The sequence below is a fragment of the Arvicanthis niloticus genome, chromosome 14 (assembly GCF_011762505.2).
Source record: "Arvicanthis niloticus isolate mArvNil1 chromosome 14, mArvNil1.pat.X, whole genome shotgun sequence".
NCBI classification, from domain to species: Eukaryota; Metazoa; Chordata; class Mammalia; order Rodentia; family Muridae; genus Arvicanthis; species Arvicanthis niloticus.
In genome coordinates, this window is record NC_047671.1 from 75,416,547 (window position 1) to 75,433,849 (window position 17,303).

The 17,303-nt window shown below is 41.7% G+C and overlaps 1 protein-coding gene across 2 annotated transcripts in view; it reads left to right on the top strand.

Annotated features, from left to right (window-relative positions):
• Positions 1-754: 754 nt before the first annotated feature.
• Positions 755-17,303, top strand: part of Rock1 (Rho associated coiled-coil containing protein kinase 1) — a 109,214-nt gene continuing 92,665 nt past the window's right edge. Inside the window, exon 1 of one of the 2 annotated variants that reach the window (XM_034517779.2) lies at positions 755-1,746. In XM_034517779.2, coding sequence (XP_034373670.1) covers positions 1,654-1,746 — 93 coding nt within the window. In that variant the 5' untranslated portion in view covers positions 755-1,653. The remainder of the gene's footprint in view (positions 1,747-17,303) is intronic. The other variant, XM_034517780.2, reaches the window with a different exon arrangement.

The following is a 17,303-nucleotide window of genomic DNA, read 5'->3' on the forward strand; positions in this document are numbered from 1 at the left end:
TTAGGAAAGGCTCATTATTTTCATATCCCACTTTAGTTGTAATAAAAACCACAATTTTAAGTTTTACTAAATGCCCTGAAGTTGCAGCATCTCATAGACAGGACAGAACTACAAGCTGTTGTGAGAAACAAATAGAAATGGCTTACAAACATTGATTTTCCTATGAGTGTTTCCTTTTTAATTAAACTGCTTTTGACTTCTATTGATTCTGTCTTCTAGTGTCAACATTTTAAGGTTCCCTTGATACACTCAAGGAACTTGGGAAAGCTGAGTGCATGGTGATTTTCCCATTGAATCGTTAACAGATTCTGCGTGGTGGGCATCAAGGAGAGATCATCATAGTGCTCCGGTAAATCCAAACTCCACTGGTGCTGAAATAACTCTCTGGTACCTCCAGAAGAAAAGCACCCTCCTAGCCCGCAAAAAGTATCTATCTCAGTAATAACAAGCGCCTTCTTTTCTTGTTAGAGTTCTCCTGACCAGAGGCCCAAAGGAAGCAAATCTGGGGCGCCTGCCAGCTCCTCTACCAGAAGCTGGGAAAAGTGCCCCTCCTCGCCGTCCTCCACCGAGTCTCCGACTCCGCCCCGCCTGCCAGGCCCCGCCTACGTCCGGCCCCGCCTCTCTTCCCTCCTCCCTGTCGCGATCCGGCCAGCCCCGCCCTGGCGGGCGCCTGCGTGCGCGTGCGCGTGCGCGTGCGCGAGGCCCGGCTCTCTCCCCTTCCGAACGCCCGCGCCGCGCGTGCGCACTGCGCGCCGTCGGGCTCCGTTTGTTTGAACAGGAAGGCGGACATATTAGTCCCTCTGAGCCTTCCTCGCCCCACCCCCCAGGCATTCGCCTCCGCGACTCGCCCTTTTCCCAGCTCGGTCCGCGGCCCCTCCCAAAAGGTCCCGCATCAGCAGCCGCACGGACCCTACGGTCGTCTTCCTCACCGGCCCGCTCCAGCCCGTCTTCCCCTGAGACTCCATCGGGCCACCGACCTCGCCTTGCCCGGCCGGACACCGCGTTAGCAGCGCCAGCAGCGACCGGATAAAATGGGAGCGTGAGCCTGTTCTGTGGGGACCAGCTCTTGGCCGAGGCTAATCTGTGCGTGGTGCCGGGCCGAGTGGAACCGGGGATGCAGGGCTAGACTGCCTTTAGCGCCTCAGAGCGGAGCGGGGCCGGCCCGGGGCCCAGGCGGCGGCGGCGGCGGCGGCGGCAGCTGGCGCAGCTTCTCACCCGCCCTTCGCTTTCGCCTTTCCTCCTCGCTCTCCCTGGCTGCCCCGAGGGAGTCTCCACCCTGCTGTGCTCCCTCTTCCCGCCGCTGCCCTTCTCTGAACTGGGCCCCGCCATGGCGAAGGCAGCCGGGGCCCGCTAGGCTGAGGTGCCTCGCCGGAGCGACCAGGCTGCTGGCGACGGCGCTGTCGGCTGTCGCGAGGGGCTGCCAGGTGGGATGCGACTTTGGGTGTCCGAGCGGCTGCGGGTCGCTGTCACCCCCAGCCTGGGGTCTGGAGAGCAGAGGTCCCCTCAGTGAGGGGGAGGAGGGGGAACCGGGAGCACCTGGTGACCCCGAAGTTCCGGCTCCTCTGCCCGGCGGCTACCAACCCACGGCGGAGGAAGTTGGTTGAACTTGCTTTCCGCTGCGGGTACGGAGGTATCCTCACAAGTAGCAGCATCATGTCGACTGGGGACAGTTTTGAGACTCGGTTTGAAAAAATCGACAACCTGCTGCGGGATCCCAAATCGGAAGTGAATTCAGATTGTTTGCTGGTGAGTGCTGCTGTTTCCTCTAGGTTGCTTTGGGTTGCTGTTTGTAGTCTGTTAACTGCAACAAGTCTCAGGTGTGCATAGTCATCTTGGGAAGATGCCAGATTTCGCTTTTGCAAGAATTTTGGAGCACCAGTAAATCTCATAGTTCAACCCCACCACCACCACCTTTTAAAAAGTAATTTCAGTGGTTCTGTGCTAGCTACTCTGAACTTCTGGTTTTGATTCAGCCCCTCAGTCCACCGAGGATACTTAAAAACTACGATTGCAGCCATCGTAACATGTCAAAGTTTATATTGTATAGCTCGTTGAAAGACAATCTTAGTATTAACTTCCCGGATTGGTTTGACAGTAGGATTGAAAAATTTACTTTCTATTTATAGAATTAGAGAGTTTAGACTTGGAAATGATAATGGAGAATTGATACAGAGGAAATGATTTTTAAGATAAAAATTTTAGGTGTCTTGAGGCTAAAGAAACTGTGGAACGTTAAATGCAAACACCTACGACAATTAATCTTAGGCCAACACAAGTTTGATGGCTTTTAAAACACTGTTAGTAAATATATTTCACATATATTAAGAACCGTTTTTTGGTGGTAGTGAACTAATTATTGCCGCTTTAAAAACATTCTAAAGATTTTAGGTCACAAAAAGCCAAAATCCTACCATAAAAATTACCAGTTGTTGATAGCAAATAGAATTATTTGTAAATAATAGGCGTTTGAGTACTGCCAATACAGTTATCAACAGAATTTTTTCGTTTACTACCAACTAAAAATTATATATTAATATTTTTAGTTTTTAAACAAAATCAAAAGATCTCTAGAATCATGTTTTAGTGTCTTTCTGGACATGGGGATTTCAGAGAATTAACTTTGTATACTCAATCGTTTGGAGATTTCAGAATAATGTCATTCAGAGAGATAATATTTTAAAATCTCATACTGAATCAGGAAATTCTGTAGGTTAATATTTGTGTGTATTTCAGTTATTTTAAAGTACATTCAGTTATTCTATTTTGAATGTGTAAGGTTTCTCACCAAAGCTTTCAGAATTGCTCTAAACATATTTAACTATATGTTTCTAATGTATTCCATGTCTGATATGTCTTTCAGTAGTTTAATAAGTTGTTCTTAGGCTTATTGTTGTCAGTGGTCCTGACAGTTGAACCCACACATGCTAGGCAAGCTCTCCACCATCAATCTGCTCATCCTATTTTACTTTTCACTCCTCCTATTAAGGACGGTTTTGGAGCTTTTTTGTTGTTGTTGTTGTTGGGTTTTGTGTGTGTGTGTGTGCGCCCGCGCGCGCTAGTTTTCTCTTTTGTTACAGTATCATTCAGTAGAATAGAAACCTGATAGAGTTGTGGAGAGTGCAAAGGAAATGTATACACATTACCTGGACTCTTTATTTAGAGAGTTGAATCTGCTTAGGAAAACATTCTAATATACATATACAGAAACAAACAGTTTACAGATTGAGAAAACAACTGATTAATTCTAAATGATTATTCAGTATTTTTCAGTTAATCGTCTGTCTATATAATGGAAACTGAAGGAAAACAACTGCTGTGAGGTGAGAGTGCCAGAGTGTGCTTTATGATGGACTGAGGATAACAGATAGAGAGTGGATGGGCATCCATGACTGACTGCGACATGTTTATATAAACAAGATATAGTTGGAAGGATGAGGGTAGAGTTGGAGGATTTGAATGTAATTGGGCTATCACAGAATGAATGAAGATTAATCCAGTAGTTCTATGTAAGATAGGTTTGTATGGAAAAAGACTGGGAATAAAGTGAGATTGGAGAATTTTCAGATTACCATAATAGTCCTCACTCAATCGGAACCCTGAGCTAGGACGTGAAAATGAAGAAGGAAGCATTGATGGGAGGTGATTGAGTGGAGGAGAACCAGAGTGGCATTAGTCAAAGGACTCCAGAAATGTTGGGCCTGAGTTGTGTGTGTGTGTGTGTGTGTGTGTATACATATATATATAGATAGATAGATAGATAGATAGATAGTAAGAGTGGTGAAAATAGTCAAGTTTGGGAATTGCTTGAGAATAGACCTGATGTATTTTAAATTTGCTGTATTTGACAAGATAGTGGGATGAGTGTAGAGAAATGTCCTGTAGACTATTGTAGATGAGGAATTAACTTACAATAACAAATAATGACTTGGAAATCATTTCTATAGAGTACAAATTGTAACTGATAGAATGAAAAGCAATAGCCTAGAGAGAGATCTAAGGGTGATAGATGAAGGTTGAATAAAGAGGAAGAGTCAAAGAAGCAACCACCAAGGTCCTCAGTGTTAAGGTAGCCGGGTATTTAGGAGCACAAGACTTTAAAGGATCATTCAGAGAATGAACTTGATTACTTTTTCTGTTTTAATTTTACAATCTTGATCTTTCTAAAATTCCATTATCGAAGGTGACCATTGAAATTTTACTATCAGGTCACTCTGAACTTAAAAGATTGGAATTTTCTTTGGAAACAAATCTACTTCCCAGTTTTATAATGTCTAGCATGAATTTCTTTGTATGATATTTTATGTTTATTATTGAGCATTCATTCATTCATTCATTCATTTCCTCTCTTACTCTACTATTCACAGTGACTCAATCAGATCCCTATACGTCCCTTTTGTTTCATGTGGAGTTGGATCTGTTTTAGACTGGAGGTTTAATACTCCTTTCACCTTGGTTGCCTCTCTAGCTTTGTATTTATTTCTGCCGTACGCATATAGGTGCAGTCAGAGGCCAGAAGAAGGGTGTCAGATCCCTTAGTGGCTGCGAATATGTAATTTGAGTACTGAGAACTGAACCCATGTCCTCTGTAAGAGCAGAAAGAGCTCTTAGCAGCTCTCTAGCCTCTGTCTAGATTTTTTTTTACCCTTGCTGACTGATTTAGCCAATATTATGTTCATGATATTTGCCACATGTCATTCTAGTCTTTTAAAAACTCATTATTAATATGTTGTGAGATTATTTGCTTATAGATCACTCTTAAGTAATGAAAGGTTTCAAACTTTGCTGGCAAAGGTCTTTAAATCTAATTTTACCCAGAAAACACTTTTTTTGTTTGGGGCAGTAGTAATGTTACCAGTTTACTTGGAAGAAACACTAGCAAGTGGCTGTCCAACCATTTCTTCAAGAGCATGACTTTTTTTTTTCAGTTTTCTTTTCTCTGGGGAAGTGTAAGAAATGTGGGTGGATGATGGGGAAGGAAATCATATTACTTAAGCAGAATGTGAAAGGCAAATGTAAAGTGAAGATTTGGATGCTGGTTTTCATTTTTTTTTTCCATGAAATTATCTTTTTCTATATTTTTAACTAGTGCCTTCCCCATATTTTCATTGCAGATTTATTTTTTTCTCTTTGCCTTGAATGTAATGGACAGTTTGTTCCAACCTTGAAGCATCAGCTACTTAACACTCTTTCCATTATCTATAAATCATTTTATTTTCATATTTATTAATTGTGTGTGTGTATCTGTGCTTGCCATTTGGATGTCAGAAGACAAATTTTGTGTAGTTGGTTCTTTTACCTACCTTTATGTGGTTGCTGCGGAAGTAACTCAGGTTGCCAGGCATGTGCTGAAAGCATCTTCGTTGACTGAGCCATCTCATTTGCCCTTTTTTTTTTTTTTTAATTTATTTTAAATCATAAACATTCAACTGTCTTTTAGGTATCTGTACTTGAATATTATATTATAACCCAAATTTCTTATATTCTAAAATAAATTATTTGTGTTGTTAGTATTACTACTATCTCTCACTAAACTGGACATTTTGTTGTGGAGTTTTTGGCAATACTAGTCTATGCATTTGAATTATTAAAAAAGACTTTGAGTAGATTGCTGCATAATCTCCATCTCCTTACCAGTTGGATTAATCACATTTGAAAGTATGCTCCTGATGGTAGAATGAAAACAATTAAGTCTTTGGACCTCAGTGTCTTCTGGTTTATAGCTGTCTGCCTACTGATGTTCAAAGTTATGTGTTTTCTGTTTTCCATAGCTGTGTGCCCATTAGGGCTCATGATTTCAAGGTTATGGATTTTACTAGTGTTAGTAAGACCAAATCTTTTTTTCTTAGCCTTTTTTGTTTGTATGTTTGTTTTGTTTTCAAGAGATGGGACTCTGTCTTAGTCACTGTTCTATTATTGTGAAGAGATACCATGACTAAGGCAATTTTTATAAAAGAAAATATTTAATTCGGGACTTGCTTACAGTGTCAGAGGCTTAGTTCACAATCATGGCAGGGAGCATGGAGACTAGCAGGCATGGTATTCAAGATGTATCTGAGAGACACATCCTGATCTGCAGGTGGGGGTGGAGGGGGAGGAGGGAGGGAGGGAGGGAGGGAGGGAGAGAGAGAAAGAAAGAAACACACACAGACAGAGAGACAGAGACAGACACACTGGGCCTGGCTTGGGCTTTGAAAACTCTCCACTCGCAGTGACACACCTCCTTCTGTAAGGCCATACTTCCTAACCCTTCTATGCACCTATGGAGAACATTCTTATTCTAGATGCAGGTTCTCACTGTGATGCTCAAGGTGGCCCCCAAGAACTCCTTGCCTCAAGCAATGAAATTCTTGCTTCATCCTTGCAAGCATGCATAGTTTAGACTAGACTGTTCAGATTATTAGTTTATTGCTAGGACAGTTATGAAACAATCCTTTTCATTTACACATTTAGTAAATGTTTCTGTAGATCTAAATGTGAATTTAAATCTAGGCCTTGTCATGTGTGAGCTGGAGGATTTTAGATGAGTTATTTTAACCCCTGAAAGCTCATTTTAGCTTCAAGAAAATGAGAAAGGTTATTGTACTAGTTTGTTGTGTGAATTAAATAATTTAAGTTATAGTATAGGATGGTTAGTAACCTGATAATTTGTAACCATTATTGTCATATTGTATTATTACTGGTACATTGTCTTCTTTAGTGCAGAACAATTTCCTGGACACTTAAGGCTATAATCCAAATGTGTATTGTTGAAACATCCAAACCAAATATAACTGAAAATGTAGATATTAGATGGATTCAATTAGGGGAGAAGTTTTTGGAGACTGTTCACTTAGTCATGTTTTATTTTGTAGTTATGGGCATTAAACCTAGGACCTTGTACTTGGATAACAAATGTTTACCTTTGAGTCACATCTTCAGCCCCTTTGTCAGGATTGGGATGATTGAGTGGTGGTTTGAATAGGAATGGCCCCCTAGGTTCATCTGTTTTGAATGTTCAGTCATTAGGGAGTGGTGCTACCTGACAAGAATTAGGAGGTGTGGCCTTGTTGGAGAAATTTGTCACTGGGAATGGGTTTTTCAGGTTTCAAAAATCCACTCCAAACCCAGAGACCTGCAGAGCTCTCAGCTACCATTTTTGGCTGCCTGCTGTAATGTTCCCTGCCTTGAGGATAATGGACACTAAACCCCTGAAACTGTAAGGAAGCTGCAGTCAATTATAAGAGTTGCTATGGTCATGGTGTCTCTTCACAGCAACAGAATACTAAGACAATACCTAATTTTACTAGGGTTTTAGATTAGTATGAAAGACAGTTGGGAGCTAATTAGTTTAGATTTAGTTACCTTGTTCTCTTTTTGTGTTTTCTGTACTTTCAGTATATCTTCTGTAAAGGAGGGGCCTTTTTGCACTACAGGAAAACTGTGGGTAATATAGAGCAGTTGCTCACAGTGACAGTCAAGACATGAATCAGGTCATTCATTAAATTTTTTGGAAAAAGATTTATTTATTTATTTATTTATTTATTTATTTATTTATTTATTGTATATGAGTACACTGTAGCTGTTTTCAGACACACCAGAAGAGAGCATCAGATCCCATTACAGATGGTTGTGAGCCACCATGTGGTTATTGTGAATTGAACTCTGGATGTCTGGAAGAGCAGTCAGTGCTTTTAACTGCTGAGCCATCTCTCCAGCCCACCTTTCATTAAATCTTAACTCTAGAAGATGTTTTTAACTCAGAAGAAAGAACTACATATAAAATTTAAATTATATTAGACTTCATACTGTTACAGTTTAGTTATATGTCATGGTTATAAATCTTGGTATATAGACAGTGAAAACTATAAATTCTATAGTAAAAATTACACAAAAGCTTAAATGTCAGAAAGTATTCAAATGGGGCCCTTTTACTGAAGATCATTAATACCACTTTCCTATTCTGGTAGTCACACAAAAAGAACCATCCGATTAGTTGAAGTCCATAGTGTAGCTGTTTATAGTACATATGTTCATGTGTAAGAAGTGGATAGATGTCAGTGAGTTATTAGCTCATCGCTTAAAGGCAGTGGCTACTTAGCCTGATGACTTCAGTTATATCCTTGAAACCTACATAGTGGAAGGAAAATTGACTTCTGCTGGTAGTTTTCTGACCTCCATTTGTGGTATGTATGCCTGCCTACTGTCTTAGTCACTATTCTAGTGCAGTGAAGAGACACCACCACCATGGCAACTTGAATAAGAAAACACATTTAATTGTGGACTTGCTTACAGTTTCAGAGGCTTAATACAATCATGACAGAGAGCATGGTGGCAGGCATAGCAGGCATGGTACTGGAAATGTGGTTTGAGAGCCACATCCTGATCTGAAGATAAGGAGAGTGAGACTGTGTCTAGCATGGGCTTTTGAGACCTCACAACCTACCCCATGTTAGCATTCTGTCTAAACTCCACCCCCACAGTTACCTGGCAATAACCAGGTAGGCCTGGCCCACTATAAATGGGCCTGCTTGCCCCCTCCTCTCTTGCTCTCTCTTGAGCTCCTGCTCTCTTGCCTCTTGCCTCTTGCCTTCTTGAGCTTTTCCCCCTTCCTTTCCCCCTCTCTCCACATGCTCATGGCCAGCCTCTACTTCTCTACTCTCTCCTTCTCTGCCTCTCTCTGCCTCTCTCTGCCTTTCTCTGTCTTTCTCTGCCTCTACTACCCTCTTAACTTCCTTCCCCAGGCCCTGAATAAACTCTGTTCTATACTGTACAGGTGTGTGCCTGGTCCCTCAGCAGGAAGGGATGCCTCAGCATGGGCCCACTGAGACATCCTCTTCTCCCATACCTCACCACACACTCATAGAACAAATTCTTTATCTTTTTATCTTTTTATAAACACATCACCCCAAGTGACAGTTCTTCTAGCTAAGTCATGCTTCTTAACCCTTCTCAAATAGTGCCACTCCCTGAAGACTAAGCATTTAAATACATGAATCTATGGGTCCATTCTTATTACAGTGACCACATAGACACATAGAAAATAGTCTACATTTTTTTAAAGAATGAACATCTAGGTAGTATTGCAGTTTATAATGGGAAAATTTTTTTAATATTGGATTGAAAGTTCAAGGTTTCTCATAGTCCTGTCATTAACCCTTTGTAACCAGTTTTCTTGTCAGTTTCTTTTTTGTAGAATAACAAAGAGTTGAATCAAATAAGTTAATCATGTTCTTTGTGCAGTCTATAAGTCATTATAATTTTAAATTATCTTTATGGGTGGAGAGATGTCTTAACAGTTTCAAGAGCACCTGTTGCTCTTGCAGAGGACCCAGTTTTAGTTCCTAGCATTCAAATTGTGGTTCATAATAATCTGTAACTCCAGTTCCAAGAGATCTTATACCCTCTTCTGACCTCCAAGGTCACTAGGAACAGTGTGGTACATATATATACATGCATGTAGGCAAAATAGTCATATACATCAAATCTAAAAAAAGTTGAAAATTTATCATTGGTTTATTTAAGAAATAAAATTTACAGATTTAAATGATGTTGGTAGGAATACAAGTGTAGGAACTATCTTTGAGTCATGCTGGTTTTGGAAGTAGTTCCTGAACTGATTTTAATTGTTCTATTTAATTGTTCTATTTGTCACTTGGTTTTGTATTTTGTAACTTATTTTTATAACTCTAGGGCAGTGGTTCCCAACCTTCCTAATGCTGTGACTGTTTTATACAGTTCCTCATGTTGTGATGACTCTCCCAACCCCCACCCATAAAATTATTTTCATTGCTATCTAATAACTAATTTTGCTACTGTTATGAATCATAATATAAATATCTGTGTTTTCCAGTGGTCTTGGAGACCCCTCTGAAAGGGTTGTTTGACATTCCAGACCAAAGGGGTTGTGACCCACAGGTTGAGAACCACTGCTCTAGTGGTTTGTGCATTTTGAACAAAAATGATAATCAAGATACTTGCTTTTATATCCACATATATGTGTGAGCTCTGAGTGGTGGTACAAACTTGTAATCTCAACACTTAGAGGTACAGGCAGGAGGATCAGGAGTTAAAAGTCATCCTCAGCTACATTGTGAATTTAAGGTTAGCCTTTGGCCTGGGTGGTAGCTGAACTAACTGGTCAGTCAGTCCACCAGTTCCCTCTTTTTTGCACCACCAGGTTAGGCTCTGCAGCACAGCTCTTCTGCTCTCCTGCTCTCAAGCTGACTTGCCTACTCCCATGCCTCCAGAGCCAGTTCCACCATGCTGCCCAGTCATGGTGCAAAACCCACTCTCCCAAATTCTGCAACCTGTGAGGGTCTGGGCCAACTTTCCTGTTCTCCTACCCTCTGGGTTGCCTCCCCCATGCCTTTTCCTTCAGGGCCAGCTCCACTGTGTTGCCCATCTCTTGCTTTCATGACCCCAGGGCCAGCTCTTCCAGTTACTGCAGGTGGTGAGGGGTGAAGAGGAGGGCATTACCGCTACCTCACAGCAGATGGAGTGATGGGTCCAGCTCCCTTGTCTTCTTTCCCTCAGGGATGGTTCACCTGTGCCCCCTCCTCCAGGGCTAGACCTGTGCTGCCCAGGCAAGATGCAGGCCTGCTCTTCTAAGTGCTGCAGCCAGTGAGGAGCAGGGCCAGCTCTCCTTTGCTCATGACCCCGGGGTCTGCTCTCCTGACTACCTCAGGTTGCAAGGGGCAGAAGAGCAGAGGGCATCTCCCCTGGCTCAGGCTACCTCACGGAAGAGGGGTGGCAGGGCCAGCTCTCCCTTGCTTTGTCCTCAGGCCTGCCTCCCTGCTCTCTTCAACCAGGGCCCTCACTACTGTGCTTCCCAGGCACTGTGTAGGACCCACTCTCTGAAGTGCTACAGCCAGTGAGGGGCAGGGCCACACCTCATCCCCCTGCCTCAGGTGGTAAGGGTTGAAGGCGTGAAAGGGCATCTCCCCCAGGGCTACCTCACAGCAGAGGTTGGCAGAGCCAGCTCTCCTTCCCTCATGTCCAGGGTCTGCTCACCTACACCCTGCCACCAGGACCAGCTCTATTGTGCTGCTAAGACGAGGTGCAGGGTCTACTTTACCCTGCAGTGCTGCAGCTGGTGAGGGGCAGGGCTAGTTCTCCCAAATTCATGATCTTGTGGGCAGCTTTTTCTGACTGCCAGATCTGTCAAGGGATGGCAGTAGGAAGGGGCATCACCTCTGTACCTCTGTACCTGTGCCACCCTGCAGCAGACAAGCAGTGGGGTCAGCTCTCCCAGACTCAAGTCCTTGGGGCTCTCTCACCCCCACCACCAGCGTCAGCTCCACTGTGTTGCCAGAATGAGATGCTGGCCTCAAGTGAGAGATGCCAGCTCTTCCAAGTGTCACATCAAGTGAGAAATGGAGCCAGTTATGCACAGCCCCTGGACATCCACATGGTCCCCGGTGGCTGTCCTGGCCAGAGACAGCCCCATGTTCCCTAGTGGTAATATGAGCCATGGACATTGACATTGACCCCTGCTGCTGCATACCCATGGACTCAGACATGGCCCCTAGTGGCAGCTCAGGCTGGGATCTCATTGTGGCTCCAGATGGTGGGACTGGCCACACACAAGAGGCTATTTCTCTCTACATTTGAGTCTTCAGTTCCATCTCTCTTCATTAATACTTGAGCTGCTATTTTCCGTCTGCCCACCACATGCTCACATGTTGTGGTGGTTACTGCCTGGCACAGGCTGGCCCCGAGTGACATTCTCCACTCCATTCACCACTTGCTCCATGTCCCATGGAGGGCAGGTCTGTGGGTGGCATGGTAGTCTGCAGGTCTCTGTCTTCCTCTTCCGGTGCTGCTCTGCCTAGATTTGATTTGATTCTTATGAGTTGTAGGCATAAGACAGCTTTGGCCATCAAGCCAGACATCAAACTAGGATGAACAAAGGACTACCATCTGCCCAACTGATAGAAAAAACACAACCAACAAGGTGTCTTTTCCCATTGCCCCCTGGGTATATTACAGTGTTTGGGTTTTTGTTGTTGTTTTTGTTTTTTGTTTTTGTTTTGTCTTTTAAAATCTTTAAATGTAGAATCTCCTTATCTCAACTTCTAGCCTGTCATCTGATGTCTTTTTGAAGAGACCAGGGCAGTGATACTATATATCTATTTTACTATCTAGATTTTTCTATTCCTATACTTACCATGTTTCTTGGATAAATTGATAAATCAGAAACCTTGGTTTAACTATGTTGGACGTTTTAGTAAATATTTCCATAGATGTATCTGTTTTCTTTTGTATCACAGCAAGAAGCTTATAATTTTAGTATTCCTTTCACATTTATTAACTAATTCTGTTGAAAGAAGAACTTGTCATTACCCATTGGTGTTTACCTTGAATACAGTTCATGATACAAAGGATGAATGCTTCAACTTTTAATTGCTACTTTGCAGAGGAAGGTATTTTTCGAGCCTTGGTGTGAGAGACTTGGCACAGACAAATGTTATAAAAGTAAGATAATACTCAAGGAAACCTTTCAGTGAAGTGATGATGCCGTACCCTTGGGACTACCTGCCACTGTCATAGGGTCTGAAGGGATGAAAAAAGAGAGAGACTGGGGAAGGAAGCTTTATGGAAAGGGCTCACATGTTCTAAGTTGAAACAAGCATTTTGATACAGCAGTTGGCAATAAAGGAGTCCAGGGGATGTCTCCTGGCCTTCTCAGCGCTAAAGTCTTCTGTGGTCTTTCATTACTTGAAAAGCTACTAGGAGTAGCTTTTTTCCTTCTGTCATCTGGGTTGCATGGTTAAAACTCAGGTTGCTAGGCTTAGTGGTGAGCATCTTTCCCTGATGAGCAATCCAGCTGACTGGACAATTTGACATAGTAGTCTCTTGATGTTCTCATATTTGTATGATCCTAATAAGTTTTGACAGAGCCCTTGTTTTTGCCATAAGATGCTTAGGCTCATCTTGCAGGTTTCTTGTCCCAGGCTTGAAAATTAGCTATTATTCCAAGAAAACTTTTTTTTTAATGATATTTTTGAATTATCATTGCTATTGGCCTGTAGTTGTTCATTTTCCTTATTTGGTCAATAGAGCTTTGTAATATTTTATTTTTGACTTTGAAACAGCTTACTGTTATTTAGGTTATTTTAATGCAAGTTGTTTTTGATATTTAGGAATTTATTTTCTTCTCTTTCCCCCTTCCCCTGACTTCAAGATATAGCTGATAACTTCTCATTTGTATATATCATCTCTATTCTGCTTTCCCTTATTTCTATGCTTTAGTTTTATGTGAAAAAAATTAGATTTATTTTCATTTTATATATATGTTTTCTTGGATGTATATCAGTGTACCATATGCATACATGGTGTTCATGGAGACCAAGGTGTTGGATTCTCTGAAAGTAGAGTTATACATAGTTGTGAGCCGTTGTGTGGGTGCTAGGAATCTTAGCCTGGAAGAGCAACCAGTACTCTTAACTGCCAAACCATCTGCTTAGCCTTCTATTTTTGTGCTTTAAAAAATTTATTCTAGAATTTCTTTTTTTTCCTCTGTTCTTTTCTTTTATTTATTTTTTTATTGGATATTTTATTTACATTTCAGATGCCATTCCCTTTCCCCATTTCCCCTCCCTAGAAAACCCCTATCCCATACCCACTTCTCCTTTTTGCTTTTATACAATTTTTTTAATGTTAACCAATGGCTTTTTTTTTGAAGGGGGGGGGGCAGGGTTTCTCTGTATAGCCCTGGCTGTCCTGGAACTCACTCTGTAGACCAGGCTGAAATCCACCCGCCGATGCCTCCCAAGTGCTGGGATTAAAGGCTTGTACCACCACTGCCTGGCAACCAATGGCTTTATAAATTTGGCAATGCTCAATATCAATCAGAAGTGTAACCTAATATCCAACCTAGATATATCAACTATCTTTGACTGGTGGAGACATGTGAACATCTGCCTCCATGTCTGCCCCCCCTCTCTCTTCTCTCTCATCACCTAGCTCCTCCTCTCCTTCTCCTCTTCCTCCTCCTCTCCTTCTTCCTCCTCTCTGTACTCCTCCCACCTTAGCTCCTCCTACATATCACCCTTCCTGTTAAAATAAAACTTTTCTCTCAAAATACAGTTAGAGCATAACTATACCAATTTATGTCAGTAAGGTGGAAGATAGGCCTAATACCCAGTCCATCATTTTGTTGACTAAGCAGAACCTCTGTCATCTCTCCTAAATAAAAGACTTAGTTCTGAACCTGCCTTTTTCCCCCCCCCCTTGGCTTTAGAATGAATGTCAGCTGAAAACCATCCTCTCAAATCTTTTCTCTCAAAGTAAATTGCAAGGATTGGCTATGAGACTATAAGACTATGAGACTATAAGTTTTCACTCCCATCCAGAATGACTGAGTTAACTGAAATTATGGGAAGCACAAAGCATAGCTTCTAAAACTTAGCCAATTTATAGAGATCACTGAACACCTGGACAGTCCCTATACTACAGAACATTGGAGCATCTGATCTTCACCCTTCTGGCCCAGGATCATCTGACAGACCTTAGTGATGCAGAATTATTAAGGGCTGATTACTCTGTCTTGGCAGATATAATCAGTCGACTATTCTGCAAGTGTGTCCTTTTCTGGACAGTGATTTGTCTGTAGATGGAAAGAAGCAATTCTTGCCTAGTGGCTGACTCACCACAATTGGAATAACTCCAAAGATGCTCAATTTCTTCTTAGAATCCAAGGCAGGAAGCTGTCAGGAGCAGACAGGTCTCTAATCAAAATGAACATTAATACAGAAATGTTTGTAATGTCAGTTCTGTGGATTTCTGATGTTTTGAAAACCAACTATTTATGTAAGGCAATCTGGACTATTGTCTGTTAACTCCTCTCAGCTATTTCTAAAGAAAATATAGAAAACACCCTAACAATAAACTCAAAGCCATGAATTTGCTATATAGGCCCTTAACTCACAGTCTAACCATCTCAAATAAGTTAAAAAAGTTAAAGAAGGACTGGGTCTAAGCCTTGTATTCCTAAATGTGTTATACAGGCACAATGCCTATGATAGTAACAGTGTTCATCTTACTTTTATATTAATAAGAAGCTCGTACCAATGAAAACCTTAAATTTGAAATCAAAGTAAATTTTGTACCATTTAAGAAATTACAACTTCATCTTAATAACAATTATACATATTTCTACCAGTAGGTTATGGCTATGCAATAAATCCTAGCTAATCCTCCCTGTTCCACCAAAACCACTACTTTTCCCTAGAAAGACAGCCCAATATTAACCACCTCAGTCCCCAAGCCCAGAATAGGGGTGCCGACTCTTCATTAACTTCTTCAAGCTGATTATGGTTGTTGAGATATTAGAAGAGGGGTTGGGGGAAGAGTAAATTGATAAGCCTCTGACACTGTGCCTTCACTGCGTCCAGCTAGAATTCCAGGACATCATAGGTTCGATCAGGTCTGCTCAGCTTGCCTGATGAGTAGATACACCAAGGCTATGTATTCTGTAATATACAATTCTCAAAACAAATTTTAGTATCAAGATAATTGTTTGTTTGAATTCTAGAATCTAGTCTTCTGGTGGCCTGCCTTTGTCATGTCTAATCCATATAATTCTGGGAGTTTCTATGAGGGTGTGCTCCCACCATCCTACCATTTTCGCCTTCCTGCTCTCAAATTTCCCACGGAATCCAAACTTTCGGGCACCTAGGCCCTCCACTTCCACTGATGCCTAACCCCTTACCCCATTCCCTCCCCCCTTCCAATTACTATGAGGGTGTGCTCCCACCATCCTCTCATTCCTGCCTGCCTGCTCTTGCAATTCCCCAACACTAGGGAATCCAAACTTTTAGGTACCAAGGCCATCCACTTCCACTGATGCCTGGCAAGGCCACCCTCAACGACCTACACAGGTGGAGCCATGAGCCACCCCCCAACCCCCTTGTGTTCTCGGGTTGGAGATTTTAGAATGGCTACTCCAGCTTGTTTCTTAGGACCATTTGCTTGAAAAATTGTTTTCCAGCATTTTATTCTAACCCACTGAGGTGGGTTTCCTGTATGCAGCAAAATGCTGGGTCCCATTTATGTGTCTAGTCCATTAGCCTATGTCTTTTAATTGGGGAATTGAGTCCATTGATGTTAAGAGATATTAAGGAACAGTGATTGTTGTCTCCTGTTATTTTTGTTATTAGAGGTGAAGTTATCTTTGTGTGGCTGTCTTCTTTTGGATTTGTTGGAAGAGGGTTACTTTCTTGCTCTTTTTAGAGTATAATTTCCCTCTTTGTATTGGAGCTTTCCTGCTATTATCCTTTGTAATGCTGGGATTGTAGAAAGATATTGTGTAAATTTGGTTTTGTCGTGGAATATCTTGATTTCTCCATCTATGGTAATTGAGAGTTTTGCTGGGTATAGTAGCCTGGGCTGGCATTTGTGTTCTCTTAGGGTCTGTATGACATCTGTCCAGCATCTTCTAGCTTTTATAGTCTCTGGTGAGAAGTCTGGTGTAATTCTGATAGGTCTGCCTTTATATGTTACTTGGCCTTTCTCCCTTACTGCATTTAATATTCTTTCTTTGTTTTGTGCACTTGGTGTTTTGATTATTATGTGACGGGAGATATTTCTTTTCTGGTCTAGTCTATTTGGCGTTCTATAGGCTTCTTGTATGTTTATGGGCATCTCTTTTTTTTAGATTAGGGAAGTTTTCTTCTATAATTTTGTTGAAGATATTTATTGGCCCTTTAAGTTGGGAATCTTCACTCTCATCTATACCTATTATCCTTAGGTTTGGTCTCCTCATTGTGGCCTGGATTTCCTGGATATTTTGTGTTAAGAACTTTTTGCATTTTGCATTTTCTTTGACAGTTGTGTTGATATTTTCTATGGTATCTTCTGCACCTGAGATTCTCTCTTCTATCTCTTGTATTCTGTTGGTGATGCTTGTGTCTATGACTCCTGATCTCTTTCCTAGGTTTTCTATCTGGAGGGTAGTCTCCCTTTGTGATTTCTTGATTGTTTCTACTTCCATTTTTATGTCCTGGATGCCTTTATTCAATTCCTTCACCTGTTTGGTTGTTTTTCTCTTGTAATTCTTTAAGGGATTTTCATGTTTCCTCTTTAAGGGCTCTTACCTGTTTACCTGTGTTCTCCTCAAATTCTTTGAGAGTGTTATTTATGTCCTCCTTAAAGTCCTCTATCATCATCATTAGAAGTGATTTTAAATCTGAATCTTGCTTTCTTAGTGATATGGGGAATTCAGGACTTTCTAGTGTGGGAGAACTAGGTTCTAATGATGCCAAGTACCCTGGGTTACTGATGCTTATGTTCTTGCGCTTGCCTTTTGCCATCTGTATCTCCTT